Below are 26,580 nucleotides of genomic sequence, written 5' to 3'. Positions count from 1 at the left end.
CGAGGCGCACCGTATGGTGCGCCTCGCCGCGTACCCTACGCCGTAGGCTGCGTGCGTCGATTTAACGCGGAACCATAAATCAGGCTTCAGGAGCAAACACTCAGTCCCCCCCTCCCTCCCTTATCAGCCCTCTGGCCGACCGCTGCCGCGCACTCCGCTTTGTTGTTTGTCCCTGCAGGGCTGATTGAGCAGCGCGTGACTGACGGCCCGCGGGGGTGTTGTCCAATCAGCGGTCCGCCCCGCGCCCGATGGGTGAGTCCTCGCCGCCATTGGCTGAAGCGAGTGTGGGAAAGAATGCAGAGAGGGTTTCACACGAAGTGGGAGCACGCGAGCCGTCTATAAGTACCGCAGCGGCGTGTGTCGGCAGCACAAGTGGAAAGTAGCTGTGTGCACGTCGCACCGCACGCAGGCACGCACGCCATCTCAGATGTCAGCTCAGTGATAACAAGCGGCACCACGCAAACTGCACCGTGGGACACGGTTCTGTTCTGCAGTGGCACTCAAGAGATTGCTGTTTTTTTTATCTCTCTCTCTCTCTCCGTTCAATTGTTTTGGTTTCCCCAAAGAGGATTTACTTCTTTACATCTTGTTTTCACCTGGTTTCAATCAAAAAATGCCAGCTGACACTATGGAAAAGCAGACGGCGTCTCCCATCGCCGGGGCCCCCGCAAATGGATCACACACGCCGGACAAACCGAAAAACGCCAGCGAGCATAGAAAAGTAAGGATTTCTATATGTTCGGAGTTTAGTTTGAGGCTTTATGAAAGTTTGTTTTTTCATTTACAAGCGAGCGAAACGACATCCAATTATGTGTCAACAAATTATTCATGAATGTCATTTATTTATTTTTGCAGTCGTCCAAACCCATCATGGAAAAACGCAGGAGAGCGAGAATTAACGAAAGCCTTGGGCAGCTCAAGACTCTCATCCTGGACGCACTTAAAAAAGATGTAAGTTGAGACAAATGTTTTTCTCGTTTTTACTCTTAACAAGTATGATGTGATATCAGAAATCTCTGAATGTTGATTTAACGTGGTGTTGTTTCCTTTAGAGCTCCAGACACTCCAAGTTGGAAAAAGCGGACATCCTGGAGATGACGGTGAAGCACCTGAGGAACCTGCAGCGGGTGCAGATGAGCGGTAAGCTGCTTTTTCTTCGTGACTTCTTTTTTCAGAAATAAAAGTAGGGCTTGGGGGCTATGATGAAATCATTCCACCCTGCAGAAAAAGGGTCACACGCACCTCATTAATATCCCGTCTTGTTTCTCTCTCTATCCCAGCAGCGCTCTCTGCAGACGCAACGGTCCTGAGCAAATACAGAGCAGGATTCAACGAGTGCATGAACGAGGTGACCCGCTTCCTGTCCACCTCGGAGGGCGTGAACGCGGAGGTGAGGTCCAGGCTCCTCAACCACCTGTCCAGCTGCATGGGTCAGATCATGTCCATGAACTACCCGCAGCAGCAGAGCCCGTCCCAGCAGGCGCACCTGCAGGGCCAGCAGCCGCTGCACGTCCAGCTGCCCTCCACGCTCCCCATCAGCTCCAAGCTCAGCCCCGCCGAGGCCGTCTCCCCGAAGGTGTTCGGCGGCTTCCAGCTGGTGCCCGCGTCTGACGGACAGTTTGCCTTTCTGATCCCCAACCACGCGTTCGGCTCCGCGTCGGCCCCCGTCATCCCACTTTACGCAAACGCAGGGGTGCCCGTGGCGCTGAACCCCGGCCCCGTCCACGGCAGCTCCGCGCCCGGCGCGCCGTCCCCGGTCCACGGCATGACGTCCTTCTCCGGGGGTTCGCAGGCGGTCAGCCCGGTGGGGGTCAGCACCGGCCCGGACAGCAGCGAGCCGGTGTGGCGGCCCTGGTAGTTTCAATAAGGACCAGAGACTTGCTTAAAAAAACAGTTTGCATTTCTTCTCCTCCTCCTCCAGTTGATACTTTTAACAGACTATACACAACCAGGTGTTGCGGGGGTCGACCTGTGACTTTTGCTATGGGATGGTAACTTTAACCACTCAAGCCTGAATTATGGTTCTACGTTAAATCGACGCAGAGCTCTACGCCGTATGCTCTGCGTTGGTGTAACGCAGAACCATAAATCAGCCTTTAGTACCCCCCTGTAGATATCCATGTTTCGTTGTATGGAACAAGCGTTGCCTTTAATGGCTTATGTGATTTTTCTTTTCTTTTTTCTTTATTTATTGATTCCAACATTTGGATGTCATTGTTAAGGGTGATAGAAGATTAACATCAAAAACTTTTGTTATGAAGTACTTTTTATGAAAAGGTTTAGTTTTGTACAGAGGCGTTATTGATTGTCATACCAAAGCTGTGTTTTATATTCTGTATTGTTTTGTGTTGAAAAGAAAAACTGAAGTTGGGTGGTAACCCTTTCTTGAATAAAAGATATTTCTGAAATTCTTGGCTTTTCGACAGCTTTTTTTCTGCTTTACTTTTTTTAGTTGTTTTTTTTAATTTATTCATTTTTATGCCCTATATGCTATGTAGTCATGATGAGCAAGAGAATAAAACCGAAGGTGCTATTGATCATATTCCCACGTTAAGGTAATGTGTATGTTTCAAGTGGCCACCTTGTCACCAGTTTGGCGGGAGCTTCTTACATCTGGCCTTTTGGAGAATGGCCCTTTGGACAATGGGGGTGTATTTTCCTATTGCTATAAAGGTAATTAAAAGTTTGAAAGGGGTCTCATCCTGTATGCAGCGGGAGCTTTAAGAAGTCTTAAACCCTATTCATGAGCCTGGGAAATGCGCTCAGGGGTTAATGTCGCTAACAGATTGCCTCAGTGAAAGGAGAATATGGAAGGATCCTCGCTTTCTTTTGTGCAGCAATTGTTCAATTCCACTCCCAGTGGGCCTTCACCTCAATAAAGGAGAAAACGAGGGAACTTCGACGTTTCTTCCAGGGTTAGAGCGAGAGCATCGGTACTAATGAACCTGTTGCAGGTCATGGAAAATTTGAAAGATGATTATCACCTACAGAACTCTGGCACCCACACAGAATGCAGTGAAATGAAGTTTGTGGCCCCACGTCTTTCTCGTTATGGCATGATTACGTGCATTGAAGGCCTCTTTTTTCTTTCTTTTTTTCTGTTTATCTCTGCGGGTAAACCTTTCCTCCCCGGAGCAGAGAGCAGTGTTTCGGTGTCGGGCATGCTGGCCGTGTGTCAGCCACTTGCGGTGTGCAGGCCCCTGCTCTCGGGCTCAGGTTACCGCCTGGTGACCGCCGGTCAAAACCCCGGAACATTTGATACCCCACCGGCGCGCCTGGGGTGCGTTTGCCTGTTACAGGCCAAGATTTTTTTTTTCTTTTTAAACTTGTTACTAGTTCAGACCACCATCACATAGTTTTAAACATAAATATTCTCTCTGATTTGCACAGTTCAAAATATTTAGGCTAAACTTAGGCCTATATACACGCATATATACAGAGTAACGATCCATATTGATCTGTTTTCAGACATTAATGCAGCTTCTACAGATTTAAGAGGTTCTGCTAAAATATTGTGGGGGAATTGTTTTATTTTTATTTTAAACGAACGAATATAATGAAAGCTTGGAAGTGTAGCCTATGTCGACGAGGTTCCATGCGCATACGTGATTTGTGATGACTGTTTTTCACTGATAATTCGGACGTCTCTCGGTATCGATTTCTCCTTTACAGTTGAGGCGACTTGTTGATTCGTGTATTTGCGTTCTCACTTTTACCCTCCGATGTGCCAGTGCCCTGCAGATGACACCGCCAGTAAATGGCATACCGAAACTCCCCTGCCAGTGATGCTTCAGCAGCTTCCTTTTGCGAAGACGCATACTGAAACACCAGTTGGCACCGTGTGTGGGTTCTGCGGTTGTTCCTCCTGCCTTCGTGTCTGAGTTAATAGTTCAGAGATGCCTTTGTGGAGCTGAGGTCGTGAGAACCGAGCGAACTAGTCTGCCTGCGGCCGGGCACCGCGCCAGTCAGTAAATCCCCGCTGGCAGGCCGGGTCGTGCAGCCGCTCTGCGGAGGTGAGGAGGCGAGCAAACACACACGTGGACGCCAAGAAGGGCGCCTGGTCCGGTGTAAACATGAGGGATCGACGGGGGCTTGGGTCCAGCGGTATATTTTCATGGCTGCACGTTGAAATAATCGCTTTGCAAATTAGGTTAAAGCTGCTGCGTCTGCTCTGCAGACGCACGGGTGAATATGAACAGAGAGAAAACCCACTTTGACACTGTTTTCACTATGTTAAACTGAATAAACCAAAAGAATTTGAGACGTTTGAACGCATTGGTGCAAGGCTGTCCAACAAAAGCTGACAACTTCAGCCCTAAAGTTAAAAACAACAGGCTGAAATAAGTGCACCCAGGTTGCAACCTACCGGGTTGCGTCAGTATATTCAAACTTGAATTTTCAGGTTAAACCTGCAGCATTTTGCAGATATGGATTATATACAATTATATGAAAACGAATCAGGCGGGAATCCCCCTCTCCAGTGATGAAAGAGATTCCTATAGAGGGCTGGATCATGTCCCTTTGCGACCTGCGCAATCACGTCCCCTGGGAGAAGTCACTATGGAAGGAGGAGTCGGGGTCATCGGAGGAGCCACAAATTATCATTCTCATTAGCGACTGAATGGAAGAACGCGCGCACAGCATTGCCGCCAAACTTTTAGCGTCTCGTTCCCTCCAAATCCACAACTCCATTGTTGAGTTAGCCCTCTTCCATGGAGCACTTAATGTTTTTTTATATGCAGTTTCGACTACAGGCACTTACAGTGAGCACTGCGCGCTTTACGCATGCAAAGCTGAAACTCCAGTTCTCACCTGTCAGTCCGCCCATTGAAAAAGGACGACTGCGTCCACATTTAGTGAGCATGGTCAGACAGATACATTTTGAAAGAACAACAGATTTAAAAGCACATTTAATTTGCAATAGTCTCACTTTGTAGACATTTACCACAAAGTTTGTAACATGGTAACTGAACCAAAGACCTGCAGTGGTTTGTTCCTCCTTCCAGCATAAGGAAGGATGCTTTTGCTGTTAAGAAAGAAAGAAATGTTGTGCAGGCTTTGGCCGCAGGTTCTGGTAAGGCAAAGGCAGGGCTGGAGAAGGCCTCAGGCATGAAGAGTGTATAAGTGTCAGTCTGCGTCTTGACACTCCGCCTTGCACCTGTTTTCTCCAGAATCAGAGGGGGTGATAGGGAGAGGACGTGAAGACAGATGGACACATTTAGAATAGTGGGGACATGATAAAAAAAGGTGCTGAAACTCATGAAAGTACTGGCCACATCAGCAGGTGTTTAGAAGGGTCTTATAAGGCAAAGATATACTCAGTTGATGAACATGATTCTTGTCTCGCTTAATATTAAGACCCCTTGACACGTCATAAACAAACATTTATGCATTTAGGTTTGAACCATTCTCGCCTTCATCCTCTGTTGATCATTTTCGCTCCTGGTTTATATGTTCATATTTATAGTCCAGGCACCACTTATCCCATGGGGCTGAGTGTGAGACGCTGGAAGTGTGCGGGTGGAGGACGTGGGACAGGGTGGGCAGAAGCACGCGGACGTGTCAAGCCGGATCAGATATCACACGGTCCGGGTGCCGAGTGGTCTCTGTTGATCCTCGCCGCTTGTCTACAGCACATATGTCTGCGGCCAGGTTTGGGTTTTCAGCAGCTTCTTCAGTTTCATGGCACCAGGCCTGTGGTTTACAGCCTTTGCCACTGATGCAGATTCCACTACAGGAAGTTAAGGGTCATTTTGACGAGGCTAAAGGTCAAAATGATCCTTATCTGCAGATTCCAAGATGGCATCGGATGAGCCCTGTCTTTAAATCTGGACACATTTTATTTTATGATTTGTAACTGCTGTGGAGCCATGTCTTCCTGCAGCTTCCTCAGCTGTTGCTCTATTTTAGAAGTTTAGCTGCACTTAGATGTACTCAACTGTGTCGTCCCGATGTAAGATACATGAAAATGTATCCTGGAGAAGTGGTGAGGTCAACACCTCAGAGCTTAATGCACTACCGTTTTCAAGGATAAAAAATCACGCAAATGGATTATTTTGGGGTTTCAGAAGTTAAACTGATTTGGTTTGACTGAACATGGCTCAAATAAATAATTAAAACATTTTCTGACCACGTAAACTACTCAGAACATGGCAGATGAATAGATTTCTGTTTGTACATATATATATATATATATATATATATATATATATATATATATATATATATATATATATATACCGTATATATGTATATATATATATATATATATATATATATATATATATATATATATATATATATATATATATATATATATATATATATATATATATATATATGCAGAGAGAGAGAGAGAGAGAGATAAATCAATAGTAAGCATTTAAGACATCGATTGAATATCTTACAGTCTGATGAGGATAGTTGTGATGATGAACTATCTCCCAATCGTGTAATACTGTGTTCTGTTTTGTTGTTGATCTATTTAGTAAATTCCCATCATAATTAAAAGTTGAAATCATTTGGAGATAACTCAATGTCCCCACCTAGTGTATAAATCTCCCCTGATCATGATGGTGTGAGCGTGCACGTGTGAGGCTTGCTCCACTGTGACTCTTATGTCTCACTACATGCTCTGGCTTGTCGCTGGTTTGACACTAAAGACAATCATCCCGGTGGTGTGACTCATATGTCTGTCTCTGTTGTTTATATGACTGTATTTCAGCCTTCTGATCCTGGTGTGTGTGTGTGTGTGTGTGTGTGTGTGTGTGTGTGTGTGTGTGTGTGTGTGTGTGTGTGTGTGTGTGTGTGTGTGTGTGTGTGGCTGCAAAGTGTTGTTGTGTGACTTTTGTCCTATTTCATATGCAGATCATGGGAATTAAATGTGTATTATATTTTTACAAGCGCTGTGTTTTTCTGCCAGTAATTCCAATACGCTATCTGAAAGTGCTCATTATGATTAACATGAACATTTTCAAACATCTATAATTTATTAGCTTCTCAATTTTTATGAGAAAGTGTCACTTACAGCTAGAACTTTGTTTGTGTGTTCAGGTACATTTGAGGCTAGAGAAACAACACTGAAGAAAAAAACTTTGGAAATTAGTAAATGTATTAAACCTGGAGAAAAGAAGATTTATTAAAGAAGCACAAAAGACCTTTCAGTGGGCACTTTTATGACATCGTCCAGTTTTGCTCTTGTTTGGTCTTTTCTGCAATGTTCTGTACTGTTATTACTGTCTTGAGTGTCTGAAATGAATCTCTAGGACCTACAGAGCAGATGTGTAAACACAACGGTTACATGTTCTGGAGAGAGCTGGCCGGGCTGTGTCTCTGCCACATATTGGATGGACGCGTCTTCCCAGTGATTGAGGGAATTAAATGATAGCCTATATAGATATAAGGAGAAAGTAAATGACATAATTACAACAATGATATTTAAAAATCCCTCTCTTCTTTTGTGTAAAAAGTTGTTTTTAGTTTCCTTAGCTGACCAGTTGACGAGTAATTTCACAGTTCAACTCATGATTTGGACATGAACAGAGCTGAATTACCTGGAGCTCTCTGCAAAACATAAAAAAAGTGATTACATGATGATAAACAATGTCCTGCTCTGCATTGATCATACAGGATGGGAATACGAGTTGATATGGGAATATCCACGTAACTCAAAAGGTGATATATTAATGATTTCCTTCATAACAAATGTATTTCTTTAATTAGACTGTCATGTACCAAAAACAAACAGCTCTTTTTTCCTTGCATTAACAACATTGCAAAGTCAGCACTCTGCATTTTCCATCAGCATGTTACTGGAAGCTCAAGGAAAGTCGCAGTCCCTGGACTGCATGTCTGACAAGAGGATATTCTACTCCTGGATGTGTTGAAAAGCATCCTTTCCTGATCAGCTGTCCCGCTGAGCAGAGACCTGTGGTCCTCTCTGGACCCTTGTTAGGCGAGGTGGTGACAGCCGCACTGTTGCCAGAGCATTATCACTTTAGCGCTGCAGAGAGAGAGAGGTGGGGGGCATTGTCTCCTAAACAGGATGTCCTGTCTGCTCCATACTCATATGGGCTGTCCTTTGTGTGTCTGTCTGTGCATATTGGGGCAAATCCTCATTGCAGATGTGGCCAGCTCTTAACTTTTGGAAATATAAATGCCCTTCTTATCCCTTTCTATGTCACTGGATCAACTCGTTCTTTCTCTTTCTTGAGTGCAGCGTTGTCCCACTTGGAGATTTTGATGAATAAAGCTAAGCAGATGCTAAAATATTTGTTTCTATTTGCCCGAATGTGTGCCCCCCCCGTCCCCTTCCCTCCTCTTTTCATACCATGGGAAGGTAAACACTCATCCTCTTCGCTCTTGTTTTCTTGATGGTAACTGTTGAACAGTGTGTGCTCCACTCGTGATTTTATTGCTTGGATTGTCATGCAAGGGGAAGGGGAGACAAGTGTCAATAAGTGGATGGGCTCACAGCAAACACATGCACTCAAAGAATGGGCAGAGACAGCAGAGAGTGCAGCTGGGTACACACACACACACACACACACACACACACACACACACACACACACACACACACACACACACACACACACCAAAACACACATTTCCATCCTTTCAGAGGAAGTCCCATTCGTTTAAGTAACCTGTAGTTTGATAACTTCACTGCAGTTAGGCCTCTCACTTTAATGTTAAATATGTAAAATTCTTGTTGGCAAAAATAAAAATGCGTATTCAAGAAAGTGTCCAGTCATATATTTTTCTTAAGTAAATCTACACCATAATATCTCCCAATGATGAAATGTATCAGCCTTTGAAACATTATCAAATAAGTTTTAAATTATTACATTTTTAAAGTCCACAAAAGTATTGTAGAGAAAGTTACTCAGCAGACTATGAACAAGTGCTCCATATAATGTAACTTTAAACGGTGTATGAAATACAGATGTTCCGCAACATAAATGTTCAAGCTTCATGACGCACGTCAGTTCCCCCTCTGTCACAGTCTTATCTCTGCTGATATAACAAACATCTTTTTAGTGGCACTTAACAAAAGACTGACGGAAGGTAAACAGTCCCTCAACAGCCGCTTTGTGTCTCTGCGTCTGATGCTGCCGATGGCTCCACGATGGATCGCCCATCCAGCACAAGCACTTCATCTCCGGCTTTCCAGAGCTGAAGAGACCGGGCCTCACCATGAATACACTCGTGATAAGATTAGCATGGGGCAGACGCTCATCAGACACTGTTGAGCGCATTTTTATTAGCAGTAGTCCACTCATTAAGGAAGTTGTCACTCCCCCTCCCCTGTGAGTTACTGGTTTCTGCGTTTTCAAAAAGAGCACCAGTGGTTGTCTGGAGAAATAAGTCAGGAGTCAGTACTGTGGGTATAGTTTTGTTCTGATATGGCGTCACTCTGGAAGATGTTTGGGAAATTTCCTGGCTGCAGTTCCTGACATTTTATTATTTTCTCTTTTAGCCATGGAGACAGTTTTGGTTTTACTTTTCACACGGACTCCGTCTTTGACGTCCCCTCCCTATTTCTGTCTCTAATATACGTCATAACAAATTATCTTGGTCTCACAAAAGTGTGAAATTGTCACGAAACAAATCCTTCTATAAAACGGAATATATTGATGTGTCTGTTTGGCGGCAGTGAAAAGATCATTCATGAAATGTGGACGAAGTATATTTTACTGACTCATGCTCCTGGAGGGAGCTTTTACTGTTTTTTTAAAAGGTGATGTTGGAATACAGTCTGGTCTCACAGCAAAACACCAACATGTAGTGAAATAGAGAACTTTGCATTCCTGCTGTTGAACATAAATTCTTTATTTATTTCCTGCCATCAAACATGATTTTCTAAGCAATGTTCATCAGCCTGTGATCCTGGAAAAGGACAATCTGGTGTAATCTGTTATAACCACCAGCTAATCCATCCATCCATCCATCCATCCATCCATCCATCCATCCATCCATCCATCCATCCATCCATCCATCCATCCATCCATCCATCCATCCATCCATCCATGACCTCCCTCTTTCTAACCACCTCGTCTATAACCCTGGTACACCGGGGCCATCGAAAACCAAGGAAAATGATCTCTCCATGAAGTTTATTTCAGACACATCTGTGACCTTATTCCTTGGTCACAACCCACAACTGATGAGCAAAGTTGACTAATACAGTAAATGGACATGTTTGCCTTTTGGCTTAAACTTTACCCCAACAAACCAGTACAGGATGGCATGTGAACGCTGATCTAATCTGGTTACGATCTGGAATACAGGATGGAAGGTCCATTTGAAATCCACTCTAATTTCCAAACCTGTTGCAGAGTGATAGTTAGTCAGGGTCCAGTTGAGAAAATATCTGGCAACAGTCAGCATATGCACAAAAAAAGCCTTTTATTTTGTAGTCCAATGTCAAACCCCAGTGTTTCCCTCACTCAAACAACACACCTTTATTGCCTTAATCGGACGGGTTGGGTTTGAAATTTTCTTTGTATTGTACAGAGATGGTGTCAGATATTTTCTTGCAGCCGTCTGTGCTCTCCCAGAGGAGCAGGAGCAAAAACATTTTGTTTGCAATGTTTGCATTTTAAAGCTTAGCAATAAGAAAAATGCAGGCAGATGATTTGAGAAATAGTTGAGTAGAACTTAGCAATTAAGATATTGTTTAATCAAATACGAACCTCAACCAATATATAATGACCTTAGAAATGTGTTACCACTACCCATTGCAACAGACTGAGCAGTCTTGGCTTAATGTGAGTGTTTAGAGCTGGTGTCTGTGCACGTGTGGAGTGAAGATGCCTGGCCGCCCCCTGCAGAGCTCCTCTGTGTTGAGTGACAGCACTGGTCTGGCTGAACAATAGCTGGTCTTTACTCTGTATCTGACTGTATAAACAGAGAGTGGGATGGTTCCCTCATGCATAACTCCCGTATTGATCACTTTGGAGAGATCTCACAACCACACTCATTGTCCCCAGACCTTTTTTTTTTGTCTCCTTCCAATCAATAGTTCTTTGTGCTGATTTTTAACCATTGACAAATCACTCTGTCCTATTTCCTTTGTGAAGCTGTCAATCAAGGGGAAAGGTGTTGCTACGTTCACGCGGTACTGGGTGGCAAGAGTACACTGCAAAAACTCATTTCTGAGACAGTAAAAAAAAAAAAAAGAGTCTACGTTTGATAGTTTTAATAATTCTAGTCACCCCATTGGCAGAAATATGTTTTTTCTTAAAATAAGACAATTTTGACTGGAACATATTCATTCATATTTTTTTTGCAGTGTAGAACAGGTAATGGACGGAGAGTAGTAACCCTGATCTGAACCCTGCTGTGCCCACAGAGGATGACAAAGACGTGGACGAGAATCTCAGAGAGATTTGATCTAAGGCTTTCACCCACTGTCTATGCCTCAAACATTCACAGGCCATAAATTAGTCATTCTGTTTTTCCTGGTAAAGATGCTTGTGGTTCATGTGTTTGTTGGCCACATGTCTAACCTTTGGATGTCCGTGACATTTACATATGCACATGTGTTTATTGATTTACTCGATCAGTTTTTTTGAAGTGCCATTGACGTATATATACACCGTTCAGTCCAAGAACAAGAAGCAAGTGGACCTGACTTGTGCGAACGTCTCGCTGTCAGTAACCCTGTCATCCCTGCACCGTGCTTTGCCAGTTTATGGACTCGTGCCATTTTGGACGGCGGTCCCCACATGTATCCATCCCATGCTGCAGCCTATTCTTTCACATATGGCCGGTCGCCATGAGTCAGCAGCGGCGGTCAGAGGTTTCCACCCCTAGACACAACAGTCTGTCCGGGAAAAACAACTCTCTGATGCCTCAGTCTTCCTTTATTGTCTGGGATGATTCCGAGCTGGGAGAGGCTTATTGTTTGGATGTCTTTGTAGTGCAGGTCCATTGCTGCGGAATGTGGGGATTTCCTCCCTCGCGGTATTTTTAGATCACTGTGTGAATTCAAGGGAGCTCTGCAGACTGCTCTGCAGTGTGGGGTCTGAGGGTGGGGTCCGCACATTCATGCTCAAGTGTGGGAATCTGCTCATAAGATAACAAAAAGGGTGTGTGAGTAAACGTGTGTCGGGAACAGTGATGTATATTTTTCAGCAAGATTATGCTGACCCACTAAAACAGGAATGTAACATCAGACCCAGAGCCTCGTCGACTGGCCTCACAGCCTGTATTTTACTTAAGATTTCAATATGTTCAACATCTGCTTCTGCTCTGAAAGCTCAATATTTGAATGCAAAGTGTCACTTTAAATCTGATCCAGTGTGAACATTACTTGTTCGTTGAAGTGTTTAGAGGGGTTTTCCCAGGTCACCTGGGGGGTTTCTGACCTCACACAGTAATGTTCTCCTCTGGGTCCTTCTCTTTGACAGCATTCAATGGAGGCGTCCATGCAGGGGATGGCCTGGCGGTCGGACGGGGTGAAGTCAGGGAATAGACAGGTCATATCCAGAAGGACCTGTCACCTCTAAATCAAACCGGGTGAGATCTCCTTCCGGGTTTTTCTCTCACCCTGTCAGCTTAGCTGACATCCACTGACACTATGGCTTGACCCGTCTTCTGCAGAGTACGCATTTGGATGTAGGGAGCATTTTATGAATGGGTGTATGTGCTCATATGCATTTGTGAGTGTCACTGGTGTCATCTGTGGTTAAATCCTATACGGTACTTCCATCAGCAGATACACATACTGGGATAAACATCTATCAGTCTGCTATTGAAACAGAGCAAATGTTTAAACATGAGATATGTACCATGGAAAGGTTCATGAATCTGTTAAAAATGATTACGTTTTTGGGTCAAAACTAAATGTCTATGACATGTTTTTGTAAAACTACAGCAGAGACACACAGAAGAGCTACATTTTCAACCAGGATATTACTGCTTTGGTCATAACAGCGGGTTCTGGGATTTCAGAGTACCCTGCAAATCACAGTGGCTCGCTGGATGTTTTCAAACCTGCAGAAAGACCAAAAGTGAAGTTTCTCATGAGCGAAAGCTGAAGGGAATGCTGCTTCTGGCAGTATAGTGTTGTCATCGCTCAGGATGAAAGTGTCACATGTGCTGTCATTTGAAGCTTTCCTTCTTGCACCATCCTCAGCAAATGTAAACAGCATGTTTCGAAGATGAGCTGTGATGTGAAGGGCCTCCTTATTTCCCAACACTGATAAAAGCTCTAATTTTTTTTTTTTTTTTGGAGCTTCTTTGCTTCTTTCCGGATGCTTACGTCTGTGTTGCTCTCTCCCCTGACACCAATACATTATGACATGTTTTAATAAGAATTTCTCTGAGTTCTTATGACACTTCTTCAAAACTGGCTCCTACATTCTCCTTATTTGGGGTTGTGCTTCACTGAAATTAGACTGTATGTGCAAATTTCTTCTCTCTGTTATTTCAACACCACATAAACACAAATACTGTATGCCAGGTTTTGCTAAACTTTTGCACATTATATACAAAGGCAGAATCAACACTTCTTAGGCAGGAGACTTTACCATTTCGTGGCATCAAGTGAGAACAATCATCTCATTTTGAATGTGGATTTTAAGAGAAGAAGAAGGTCGCACAACATTTCCATCATGGGATAAGAAGTTGAGGTAGTGGAACAGTATAAATATGTCCATGTTCACCTGGACAACAGACTGGACTGGAGATGCAACAGCGATGCTGTCTTCAAGAATGGCCAGATCAGACTGTATTTCTTGCAGAAGCTGAGGCCCCTTGCCTGTATTTAGGGAGATGTTGCATATCTTCTATGGGATGTTAGGGAGAGTGCAATCTCATCTGCATTCATCTGCTGTAGTGACAGAAACGACTTAAAAAAAACAACCCCCAAAAAAATGAACAAAGTGAATAACCCTATAACACCATGTGTATCATATTTGACACATGAATTTAGAAGACCTTGGTACCACCTTGAAACTAAAAAAATCCAAAGAAATGTTATACAAAAACAAAAAAATAAGAAAACACATAAATAAGAAAAATACATAAAATCAACCAATCAATTAACAATGATAAGAAAAAAAGCGAAAAGGCCTTTCTGTGTGGAGTTTGCATGTTCTCCCCATTTTCCTTTGGGTAGCTAATGTGAGCTACCCTCACAAGACCATGCAGACTGGGCTATACAGCCCCCTCTGGCCAGCCGGGGCGTCCGATGGGGTGGGGAGGATCTGATCCTTCCACATGCTACTTCCAGCCGGAGAAGCCCCACCCTGTTGGGTGAAAAGAAGCGGCCTGCTCACTCTTCAGGTTTAGGGCCCTCCCGGGGTTGGTAAAGGGACAGCAATGCCCAGGACTGACTTAGGTAGGAGCCCTGGGTGGGAAAAATCAGGGATAAAAATATAAAATAAAAAAAAAGAAAGTTTTCAGAGGATCTGGAGATCAGTGGGGCCCACATAACCATCTATAATGACTTTGAAGAGAGTGCAAGAAAAAATCTTCCTTTTTGGGATAAATGTCTTATTGAATTTAATTTAGTCAACTGAATTAAAACAAATGAAAATTACTTCTAAAGACCTCTCCTTTTTGTGTTAAACCTCCTGAAATATTTCTCACCTCAAACGTCTTCTATTTGAAGTAAATCCTGATTACATCATCTGTAGCCAAAAACATAGCATACTCACGACCTAGCTTTTTAATTCAAGTTAAGAAACAGAATATGTCAGACAAATATTATTAGTATTAAGAAAAACATTTGGGGGATGAAAACTCACATGTGTAATTAAAGCAAGCTTCCAGAAGGACTACAGTAGACTGACATATCAAATATTTAGTGAGGAACTTGTTTTGCTGTGCAGAATCGAGCAGTAATCCCTACATTATTATATTAAGAAAGAAAATTCATATAAATAAGGCATTATTTGCAGGAAATTAGTTCATTAGGAGTTCAGTTTTGTCATTTTTAACATGTGTAGCTTAATTATTTGGGTTTTTGATATGTTTAAACTTAAACTTAAATGCTTCAATGTAAATTAAAACATCACATGCATTATTTTGTATAATTCTGCACTTTTTGTTTTCTGTAACTTTTACCCGCCATATCGGTTCATATTAGTTTTCTGGCTCAAGCATTGTGAAACACATTTGGCTAGCACCCCAAATAACAGATAAAAACAGTAGGAATAATGAAGTAGGAATATTTGGACAGCACTGTTTATTTATTTAATCACTCAAACTGCCTGACAACTCTGAAAAGCAGATCACATGCCAACATTGAGAAAATGCCCATCTGTTAATATGACTTCATCCACGTTAGGCTTTTGTCATCTTGAAGGTGAAGCATAAAATATTTATCGCAGTTCTGAGACGTGAGAGTGTTGCAGTTTATTACTGGACAGTATTAGTACTTTTTAGTTTTTGTACTAAAGGAAAGAGGCAGGATTTATGGTGTGTGATTCTGTAGCGTTTGTAAAGGATGGTCAAAGCCAACTTGACAACAATTAGTTTGTAAACTGGTAACTGTTGACCTTTACAAGACGAATTGTGTATTGGAATTTAAGGCTAACTAAAAGTTCAAATTAAAAGTCTGTTTGATTACATGTTTTCCATAATAAATCAAATTTGTGTAAAATATCAGAAAGTAGTTATTTGGTCAAAGGTAAAGTCGTCAACCAGAGGGATTTAAATGATTAACAACAAGACTGCAGGGTTTAATTTCTTTTTAGCTGATAATGTAATCAAGCATCCTGTGATGGACTGGTGCTCGGTATCTACCTCACTTTTTGCCTGATTGCAGCAAATGCACCAGCAGACCCTCAATAGGACTGAAGAGCATTTGCCAAATAGATGCAAGAATGGATGGATGTCATCAAGTAATTAATTACTCTTTTCTGTTTGGACATGGCCAAGAATGTTAAGAATGTCAAGAATTTCCCCTCATGTCACCGGGGAAGTCTTTCACCTCATCGTGTTGTACATCTAAACACAAATAAGCAACTAAACTGGATTAGATACATTACACCCCTAAATGGATCTATGAGTAGAACATCTGCATAGTCCCAAGATGATTTGTATCCTGTGTGCTTATAGAAAAACCTTCCACTTTGCACAGCTGGCAATTTCATCATCACATATTTTAATGTTAAATGATTAAGTCAACTTCAATGTCTCGTTCACACTCACGCTTATCTTCTCTGATTAAATCATGACTCTGAGGGACTTCCACTCTCACTACTTTTGTGTTTGTGTTGAAGGACTTATTTTTGTTGAAATAAACAATGACATAGATAAAATACATGTTGAATAAGATGATTAAATATTGTAAATTGTGAGCTTTGCATGCTCAGACTATGTATTTTCGTTAACAAAGAATATTTTAGCTGCTCTAAGTAGTACTTTGTATAAAGTAGATCAGCACACAATATCTGATCTGAATATTACTTTTAAACTGTGTTACATTCATCTCAGACTTTTATGAACTATGTAAGAAAGACTGTAAGAAAGTGCACAATTATACACATGAACTTAGCGTGAAAGTGTTTTCCTTTCCCAGAAAGGAAAAGAGCAAAAAAACAAACTGATAAATAAATGCATTTGAACGTCTCAGCTAAGAAGGGTTAGAAACGTGTACTTAATTTATAATTTTTTTATATTTTCATTTTACAAATAAAAAAAAAAAGTATGTTATTAACAGAGATAAATCTAGAAGCAAGAGAAATGAGTTTGGCTCTACTGACATCTGCCTCAGTAAGTCTCTAAGTCTATAAGTTAATGCTTTTTGCCTCCATCTCCCTTCTTTCACCTTAAACAAAAAAAGAGGCCTTTAATGTCCGTATTAATGTAGAAGCAGGTGGTAAAGAAGCCTTTGTTAATCACTTAATAATGTATTCCCCCCACTTTACATGGTGGCTTTTTCATCATTCGTCTGCTTCTTGTGCATGGGCTGTGGAAACTTTATAAAAAGTTTATCTTACCATGAAATGAGTAAGCACGGATAAATGGCTAACGTGAGGTTTTGTCTGTCAATGCAGTCGACCTATTGGGGGTCCACCGACTGGGCAGGTTTGGACCATATGTCATCATTCCAACCCTTTGTGTGGGCGTGTCTCTGTGGCAACAGCATCAGCTGCAGCCATTGTGCGTGAGGATTCAATGGCCCATATATTCATTGCGGAGCTGCCATGGGCCCCGCAACAGAAACAAATTGATACATACAAGCCCCAGCCCCATTTAGCTTGCATGACACATTTCAAATGGACAAAAAAAGGACATTTTACTCTGTGGAAAATCTTGAGAAAAGCTTGGTCGCCATAGTGACCGTTCAGTAAAAGCGGCCATGGGCCATTAAACTCCAATCAGATGTAAATTTGAGCTGCTCCCAACCCTACTGGGAGAAAGCCGCCTTCAGACGGCAGACACAAATTAAACAGTTTGTTTGCCAATTCACATGTCATCTTAATGAGTTTTTATTCGTTTGCCCTTTGTTTAAATGAAGAGAATTACAAACCACCATTGATTTATAATATGGGCCACTCCAGTTGTCTACACATCGCCTATTCATCAGTCACTCAGAGTCAGGTGGTTAAATGATAGAAAGGATGTTTAAAAACTTGTTAAATTGGATGAAAAGGATGAAAATATCTGCAACAACTTTTTAAAAGTCTTATTGTTTAAGCAATAGGCAATAGTTTACATTGAACTATGAATAAATGTATTAAAAACTAGCTATGCTTGTCTAACCAGTAAATACCAATCACTTTTTTATCAATGTTTCTCTGTTTGGACCCCAGATGAGCTATCAGATGATTTAAAAAGCAAAGTTCATGTTCGCAGTAATCTAATTTTCTGTTCGAGAACCAATGTTCTCTGTTCCTTCTTGCTGAAAATCATGTTTGGTTCACTACTGTAAACAGGGCATCAGTGAGGGCTTTGTGTGAGCGTATATTTCTTTTCATTATTACCAATAAAAATGTCCCACAACACAGGAAACAAGTTTTAATGGAAAACATGGAGCCGCTGGGTGACACCGTCTCCAGGACAGGAAGTAATGTGCCCATGTGATTGGGCAAAGAAAAATATTTTGCTTTACTCAGTGGCTGCAGGTTCGTCTGAGCTTGTCATGCTATACGGCCCTGTTCAATGCCATGCGCGGCGTCTGGTGTTATTGTAATTATTGGGATTATTATGTTTAACGCTGCCTGGCTACTGTAGGAGTATAGGCCAACAAAGGGAGGGAAATAACTGGAGGATATTTCTCTGGAATAAATGTTGCTACTCCCTGCAGCGCAGCCTGTCAACAACTTTTTATTATTGTATTAGTAATCACTAGTGCATATGGGAAGAAAACATTTTCTATTGGCATTCAACAGTAGATCTATGGTGATTAAACCTTTAAGCTGCATGCAATCCTCAACATGTCCCAGTTTGGAGCAAATGTTGCCGCGACAATTTACTAACCGTTGGGATCTCCGTATCATCTAAGAAGGTGTGAGAGGGTAGGATAAAACAGTAAAATCATAACTGCTTCTGATTAATGAGAAATGAGTGTGTGGTCTTGTTATTGTGCCTTTTTCCAGGAAGCTGCAGGCGGGTTTGTTTTCTCTCACCCTTCAAACAGTAAAAGTGCTCTATTATGACAACACTGGACGGGCAGAGCACAGCGTGAGCTTCCACTGGCTCTGGACCAAGCTGACCTGGGGCCCGACATTACCAATATAGCTGTGGCCTCCCCACCGCTAGCTCATTGTTGCACGATACTGCTAATGATGGCCTGTCTGTCTGTTCTGGTGTCTTCCACGCAGGGCAGAGAAATTACTTTTTTGACTAAGGGGTCATTAACTACAAAGGACACAGAAATTACCAATTTTGAACTGTCTCTCAGAGAGTTCTGGCTGCTTTATCGAGTAGATCTAGAGTTTGTCTATTTCTTTCACGCTAACAGGACTTTTTTTAAGCAGATGATGCAACTACAGTAATTCTCAGAATATCCCAGACAATACGTTTGGAAGCATTATTCCGGGGCTCAGCGTAGAGCTGCTGCTACTCCACATTGAGAGGAGCCAGATGAGGTGGGTTTTGCATCTGGTGAGGATGCCTCCTGGACGCCTCCCTGGTGAGCTCTTCCAGGCATGTCCCACTGGAAGGAGACCCTGGGGAAGACCCAGGACACACTGGAGGGACTATGTCTCTCGGCTGCCCTGAGCGGGTCTTGGGATTCCCTCCAGATGAGCTGGACGAAGTGGCCGGGGAGATGAAAATCTGTGTTTCCCTGCTTAGGCTACTGCTCCCGCGACCTGACCTCGGATGAAGCGGAAGAAGATGGATGGATGGATGGATGGATGGATGGATGGATGGATGGATGGATGGATGGATGGATGGATGGATGGATGGATGGATGGATGGATGGATGGATGGATGGATGGATGGATGGGTGCCTGATGAGACACTCAAGAGTTAGGTTTCAGTTACTATATCTCACTTTATGACACATGAAAAATCTGAAAATGCCATATCTGCTTATGTGCTTAAGATGCCAGGGGTAACAGTAAACTTAATGGTAAATGTTCCCGGGACTTTCAATTGAAGCCTAAAGGTTTTGGGCTGTCAGAAGCTTTGTGCTTTAAGTAAGACAAAAAGTCTCTACTCTACTGCGCGTGATGCAGCCACGCAAGTATTCATCGCATTGTCACCCATTCTGCAGATCTAGACTTCGTGTTTCATGCACCTCTGCATGAGCCTCATGTTGATTCATTTCTTTACATTTTTGCCCACCAAAAATACTATATCACTGTGCTTTATGCAGTGAAATAAACCACATCTGTCATATTCATGACAGGAAAGAGGTCCAAAAAAGAAATCCCAGCCACAAATCAATGAATTTCACATGGGATCAAAATTGTCTCATGACTGCAGTATTTGCTGAAATAGGGTAAACAATTTGTGGTGGAATTTTCACTTCACAAATTACAGTTTTAATCTAGTGCAAATGGCATACAAATCAACACTTCTATATCCAGGTGGCGCACAAATGCTTCTTCACAGTAAGAGGCCCAGTATTAAATAGTTTGCTGTAAGAAAGTGCTGTGACCCCTCCTCCTTCAATCTTGTTATTCTCTAATCTATTTTTTAATAAACATTGATTTAAATCTCCCCAACGGTCAACAAAAGAAACCGCTTTAGTTTTCTTTTGCTTGATCTTCATTTTCCCCCTCCACATGGAAACATGACTCTTCATAACAGATGTTAAAAAAGTGTAAGAATTACTACCAAAAAAAAAAAATCACATAATCAGCTCACCACAAAAGCAGCGCAGTGAACCTTTCAAACATTGGTTTTCTAGCAACAAAAAAGCTGAGCGGAAAATCCCAGCAAGGTTTTAAGAATATGGCCATAGCAAGCACCCATAATTGTGGCACCCTTCGAGAAGTTGATGGGAGTTTCCTTTTAGAGCGCAAACTTCAGATAGAATGAGTTACTGCCCCACAGGTGCCATCAGGTCACATCAGATTGGTACCGACAGACTGGAGACCAAATCAACACCTCAGACTCTTTGAGCACTTAAAAAAAAAGGTGTTCTGGTTTCAGCTTGGTCTGAAAAAGTTTTTAGTTTGGTGACAAGCATCAAAGTGAAATTCATGCAAATGCCAGGTCACAGGTTTTCCCAGCAGAACATTGAACTGTATCAAGATGAACAGTTTACTCACATTACCTGTCACTACTCATAATGTTATGACTGATCTGTGTATACTCAAGCTGCACGCAAAAGTTTGCATTGGGGTTTTGACACACGTTCTTGGACAGATGAGGATATTTACATCACGCAAACCCACAGGGACCCTTGCACAAACCCGGAGGGCATGAATTAGCTTTTTTTCAGTAAAACTGTAAGTCAAACAAACACGTCAGCATAAAACTTTGTGTTCTTGGCAACAGCTTCAGTAGCTGTTTCTGCCCCATTATATGGATATATATATATATATATATATATATATATATATATATATATATATATATATATATATATATATATATATATATATATATATATATATAGTGACTGTAAGTATCCCTATCCCTTAGGGTCCATAAACGTGTTAACACTGTATGGATTCATCGAGGGCATACTTTTATCATTACAACTGTGAAGCAACTGTTTTGTAAGAATTATTGCTTGCACTTTAGCTATAGAGAAGGTTTTTAACTAATCAATGCTATCTATGTCATAGTTAGCCTGAAATATGTTTTATCTGGAAAAAAAAGTAAAAGGAAGTTCATAATCAAATTGTCTAAAAACCAAATGATTTGCCTTGGGACTGCTCAAGATATTTCTTTTTTCTTGTTTCTGAGATCAGAATAAAGAGCCCATGAGGCCATGAGAGAGGCAAAGAAAAAGGCTGAAAAGGAGGCAGGATGGTGTACTGTCTGGCTGTCTGGTGTCCACACACAGCTCCATCTTGTCCACTGGTGGCTGTGGAGGATTCACTGGGCTGCACAATCCCTCCCCCTGCACGTGAGTGACAGGTCCCTGCAGCCGGCATCACACCCCTCTCTAAAGCAACACAGATCATCCCACTCCTCTTTCGCCCCATCTGGCCGCCTGAATCTAACAAGAGGTGTCCTTCAGTTATATGAGTGCAAAGAAAGAGGAGGAGAGAGAGGGAGAAAGTTAGAGTCTAGAATACCCCATCAGATTCTTCGTGGTCCATGGGCTCTGATTATTCAGAGCTTATCTTTTCAGCTTGGCTGATCCCTAAATGAATAAAGTGCGGGCCGTATTACTGCTGGCCGGGTGCATCTCTAAAGATGCTGAAGGAGGATCAGGGATGTGGGTTATAGTGTCAATCTGGCCCTGACCCCGAGGGTTAGGGAGGTGACATTATGTAGTCACAGTCTCTTGGCATCCCCTTGTACCACGTCCATTTAGAACCCATCTCCATAAAAGGAAAAGGGCAATCGTATTAGAACAGGCTTATTTCCATTTTAAAGCAAAAATATAAAGAAAGTAAGAAATCTCTTATCACAAAATGAGTGACTCTTGACTTTAAAATCAGCCACCAATATCAGAGCTTATCTTTTCAGGCGGTAGATGGAAAATGTTGAAGTTGGAGGGTTAAGCTGGAACGATAAGTGTAGACATTGGTGTCAAAAGTTGCATCAAATGGTTTCAGAATAAGCCTACAAGAATAACAACAGATGAAAGATATACATTATTTCAAGATAAAAACACAAAAATGCAAATATAAATAGTACCCAGAATCAAGAAAATTAGCAAATCTCAGCCTTCATTGTGCATAGATTTGCCCAGTATGTTCCTACCCGTTATATATTGTTATTGATATATTAATTTATAGCTTTTCCTGTTACTGAATACTGTTTTACAAGTAACTTGGCAAATGTTCCTACAGCTCTACACACAATAAAATCAAAGGTTTCACAGTTTGTTGGGGAGTTGGTGCTTTGCCACACCTCTGCGTTCAGTGAACTGACACCCCTTCACTTGGCACTGAGCTGGGGCACGATGGGAGACTGGTGGTCTTCTATTTTGCCGCAGATCTTCCACCCCAGAGAGGCTCCAACCCTTAGATCTCCCGACAAGTGTTGCTGGTCCCTCTCCTTTCTTCTACCTTCCTAGAGATGGCTGTGAGATTCTCATGCCACCACACAATGCCTAAACAAGCGGGTATGTCTAATTCAATTAAGCCCACAAGGCTGTGCCAAGTGGGCTCTGGGCCTGTTTGACAGGGATAATGAGCAGGGAGAGTGGAGAGGGAGGGGTCGTGGGGTTGTATGGGGATGAAGATGAAGTCTTGGGCTCATTCAGATGTTCACATTGCATTCCTTTTATTTTCTACTCTGTACTTTAATGTTTCCAAATGACCTGGCTCATTTGTTGAAAGGAATATGTTACATACCAGCATTTCTGTGGAAATGACCCAGCCTCTGAGTGTCCCTCAGAGGCTGGGCCATTCTCAGTGGGAAGACCCTTAAACATCCCACAGTTCAGCACTTGGAAATGTTTCAAAATCTGTTTTCATTCCTCATTGCTCAGAACAGTATATCACAATACAGGTGGGAAAAATAAGCCCCAATACAGTATCTTACTCATCAAATGACTCAATAAACAGCATGCACACCTGGACAGAGAGGGTGACTTTAAGTTTGTTTAATCTTTAAACAAACTCTCTAATTTATTAAGCCATACATTTCACATTTTTGGTACTGTCATGGCACAATTATGGGCTTTAGGATCAAGGACTAAGAAAATGTTTTAATATCCAATGATATTTTGTTGTAAGGTGCGATCCAGAGTGACTTGGTGACATCGAACATAGAGTTGGACCACTGACAGTCACACTTTTCCCACCTGAGAATCGCTGTCAGTACAATTTCCCTTCCCAGGGAGCAAACTGTAGCAGTGGTTACAGCTGTCTATATACCACCTGATGCTGATGTTAATTTGTCATTGGCTCATCTTCAATAAACAGCAGAGTTCTTATCCCAACGGTTTTCATACTCTAGTTGGAGATTTCAGTCATAAATGATTAAAGACTGCTTCCCCAGTTTATTTAGTATGTGAACTGAGCCACACACTGGATGATGCATAATTTAACGTAAAACATGCCCACCTACAGTCCAAGTGTCACATCTGGCTCTGTCAGACTACCTCTTACTGGTCCTCCTTTCAACTTACGCCCCAGTCACGCGAATTGCAAATCCCTGCAGACTGTAACAGACTTGTAACACTGTTACAACATGGTTACAACTGTGTTTCAAGAACTGAGCGATCCTTAGTTGAACCCAGGGTCTTCAGGAATATACAGAGACTGTGCTTTTTCTACATCAAAACCTCTATCAGCCAAGTGAAAGTTAATAAAAAAATTCCAGTCTGGATGAATTCAGAAGTATACAAGCTTCTCCTCGAGCGTGACGGGGCATCCAGGTCAGGGGACTGCGCTCAATATAGCTTTGCCACAGTTAATTTGAAGAGGTGGATTAAAGCTGCCAAACTGACCTTCAAAGAGAAAATTGAAGACCAGGGGCCTCATCTATAAAGCTTGCTTGCGCAGAAAAAGCGCCTGAAAGTTGCGGAAGCCGCCTTCTACGCAAATCCTCGGATCTAAAAAGAAAAAACTAACCGAAAAATCTGCTTATCTTTATGGCAACTAGGACCCTCCCGTAAGAATTTACTTAAGACACGGGGAACTGGTGGTGGGGGGTGGTGGTGAAGCAGGGCTGCGGGGCCGTTCTCGTATCGCTTTCATACAGTGTCTTGATAATTTGCAATTTAAGGCTGAGCCTACCGTTAGTTTTTAAACTGTAAAAAGTAAGGGGAAAATAAACATGATTTTGAAAAGACGGGGGGACGTGTGTCCCCCTGTTGCACCGGGGAACTCACGGCGTTCCGCGCAGCAACGGCGTGCTGCCACTCACTCTCTTTATTTTATACTATTTATTTTTCTACTTTTACTGTGACAACAAAATAATGTGGTTTTCCTGTCCTCCTCCTCATCAACAACATCTAGATCTCAGATCTCAGTGAAATTCAGTGGCACGGTGGCTCGACACGTTCATTCATTCATTCTGAAGCCAAACAGGTTGCAGGAAGCCACTGCGCATGCTCAGCAGGCTCATTCATATGCAAAATGATTCCATTTTCGGTAGAAAGTGGGCGTGTAGAGGGCGGGGATACCAGGCGGATTCACGTGCGCAGCCTTCCAGCTGGACTGTGATTTATAAAGAGAATTACGTGGAAGTCTGCGTGCACGCGGTTTTATAGATCCGGATTTTTTTTTGCGCCCGGCATTTTCGGCTTTTGAGCGTACGTGCACTTTTAGTATGACGCAGTCCATTTTAAATGAGGCCCCAGGTGAAGGAGAATAACCCAATAAGGGTGTGGCAAGGATTACATCATCTCACCAACTACAGATGGAGCAAAACATCAACAACAGCAATTGATGGGGGCGGAGCTCAACAGTTTATACATACAGTTGATACATCACTCGACTTTCAATGGGATTACAATGGGGTTCAGTGAGAATCACTCCTAAAAAGGCAACTAGTCCTGGTTGAGTACCTGGGATAATACTCAGGACATGTTGTAATGAACTCTACTGTCTTCACCAAAATCTTCTATCTGTCTCTTTGACAGGCCATAAACCTTCTCTTAAATGATCTATTATCTCCTCTGCCCCCCCAAAAAATATCTACAAGCAACCTGTCAGATTACAGACCTGTGACCCTCATTTAGGCCCCGTTTACACGGAGCAAAAACGGAGGCGTTTTCATGCGTTTTGGCCGTTCGTTTACACGAAAACGCAGCTCAAAGCCCCCAAAAACGATCATTTCTGAAAACTCCGGGCAAAGTGGAGATTTTCAAAAACTCAGTTTTCACGTTTGCGTCTAAACAGAGGAAAACGGAGGAAAACGGAGGAAAACAGAGGAAAACTGAGATTTAAGCTTCAGAACGTCACATTATGCACCAGAAACTCACCAGCGTCATGAGTGCGACCTGTGTTTACAATTAGTTTGGCCACCGTCAATATTTGATTTTATTTTACCTGTTTTAAATTCTCTCAGACTCTCGTTCCGTCTTGGAAGTAAAGCCTTAATTATGGTCCCGCGTTATATCGACGCAGAACCTACGGCGTAGGGTACGCGACGAAGCGCGCCGTACGGTGTGCGTCGCCGCGTACCCTACGCCGTAGGCTCTGCGTTGGTGTAACGCGGAACCATAAATCAGCCTTAACTGGAAGTTACACGTGTCATTTGTTGATGTTTTTTCCAGGATTCTGATTGGCTGGCATGACGTTAACAGCGTTTTCATGCGGGTCCGTGTAAACGAGGATATTTTTGAAAACGTAGAGGGGAAAATATCCGTTTTTGTAAATACCCGGCTACGTGTAAACGTGGCCTTAGACTGTTACAAAGTGCTTTGAGAGGCCAGTGGTCAAACACAAAAAGCCAGTCTCCCTCCTTCCTTTCATCCTTACCAGTTTGTGTACAAAATCAACAGATCCACAGACAATACCATATCCATCACTTCACTTTCTGCACTGAATCACTTGGAGTACAGGTGCAGTTATGTCAGGTTGCACTTTGTGGACTAAAGCTCTACTTTCAATACTGTCATACCTGATTTTCTCTTGGGAAGCATTTGACCTTGGGCCTCCCCCTTTTGTAGAAGGATAAAAAACTGACAAACACAGGTTTTCACAGCTCTCACCTCTTGTTCACCTGCACACTCACCACTGACACACCACAGGGAGGTGTGCTGAGTCTTCTTCTCCACTCACTGTACACCTTTAACTGTTCACCAGTGTTCCCCACTAACCACATCATTAAATATGCTGATGATACCACTGTTGTGTCCAACTACAGGCATGAGATGCAAAAAACCCTCAGAGTAGTGCTCCTTAAACAATCCAATACTGAAGACAGCTAAAACTAAAGAATTAAAGGCAATCATATTTTCTATATGTCATTTCCCAAAACAACAATAATGCATGTACTTTGTTAACTACTGTTGACAAATTAACAGAACCTGAACTTCTATCCAACCTGTGCCTGCAATAAGTTTGCCTTTTTCTTTACTGACAA

General features: G+C 42.4%; 1 protein-coding gene across 2 annotated transcripts; it reads left to right on the top strand.

The window, feature by feature from the left end:
* Positions 1-345: 345 nt before the first annotated feature.
* her9 (hairy-related 9) lies at positions 346-2,408 on the top strand. Of its 2 annotated transcripts, none has more exons than XM_061734994.1 (4): positions 346-721; positions 856-951; positions 1,053-1,140; positions 1,284-2,408. In XM_061734994.1, the coding sequence occupies exons 1-4, from the start codon at positions 614-616 to the stop codon at positions 1,856-1,858; spliced, it is 867 nt and encodes a 288-aa protein (XP_061590978.1). In that variant the 5' UTR covers positions 346-613; the 3' UTR covers positions 1,859-2,408. The 2 variants fall into 2 exon arrangements, with proteins under 2 accessions (XP_061590978.1, XP_061590977.1); XM_061734993.1 differs by having other exon boundaries at positions 1,281-2,408.
* Positions 2,409-26,580: the final 24,172 nt, after the last annotated feature.

Source organism: Cololabis saira, chromosome 12 (assembly GCF_033807715.1).
Source record: "Cololabis saira isolate AMF1-May2022 chromosome 12, fColSai1.1, whole genome shotgun sequence".
In the NCBI taxonomy this organism is placed as follows: Eukaryota; Metazoa; Chordata; class Actinopteri; order Beloniformes; family Belonidae; genus Cololabis; species Cololabis saira.
This window is presented reverse-complemented; position numbering and strand designations above follow the sequence as displayed.

Bases quoted from the DNA above. Each gene is read 5' to 3' on its own strand.
- her9 (XM_061734993.1), top strand. From the start codon at position 614: ATGCCAGCTGACACTATGGAAAAGCAGACGGCGTCTCCCATCGCCGGG. The intron at 722-855 runs GTAAGGATTTCT...TTATTTTTGCAG, and splicing joins ACGCCAGCGAGCATAGAAAA to TCGTCCAAACCCATCATGGA. The intron at 1,141-1,280 runs GTAAGCTGCTTT...TCTCTATCCCAG, and splicing joins GCAGCGGGTGCAGATGAGCG to CAGCGCTCTCTGCAGACGCA.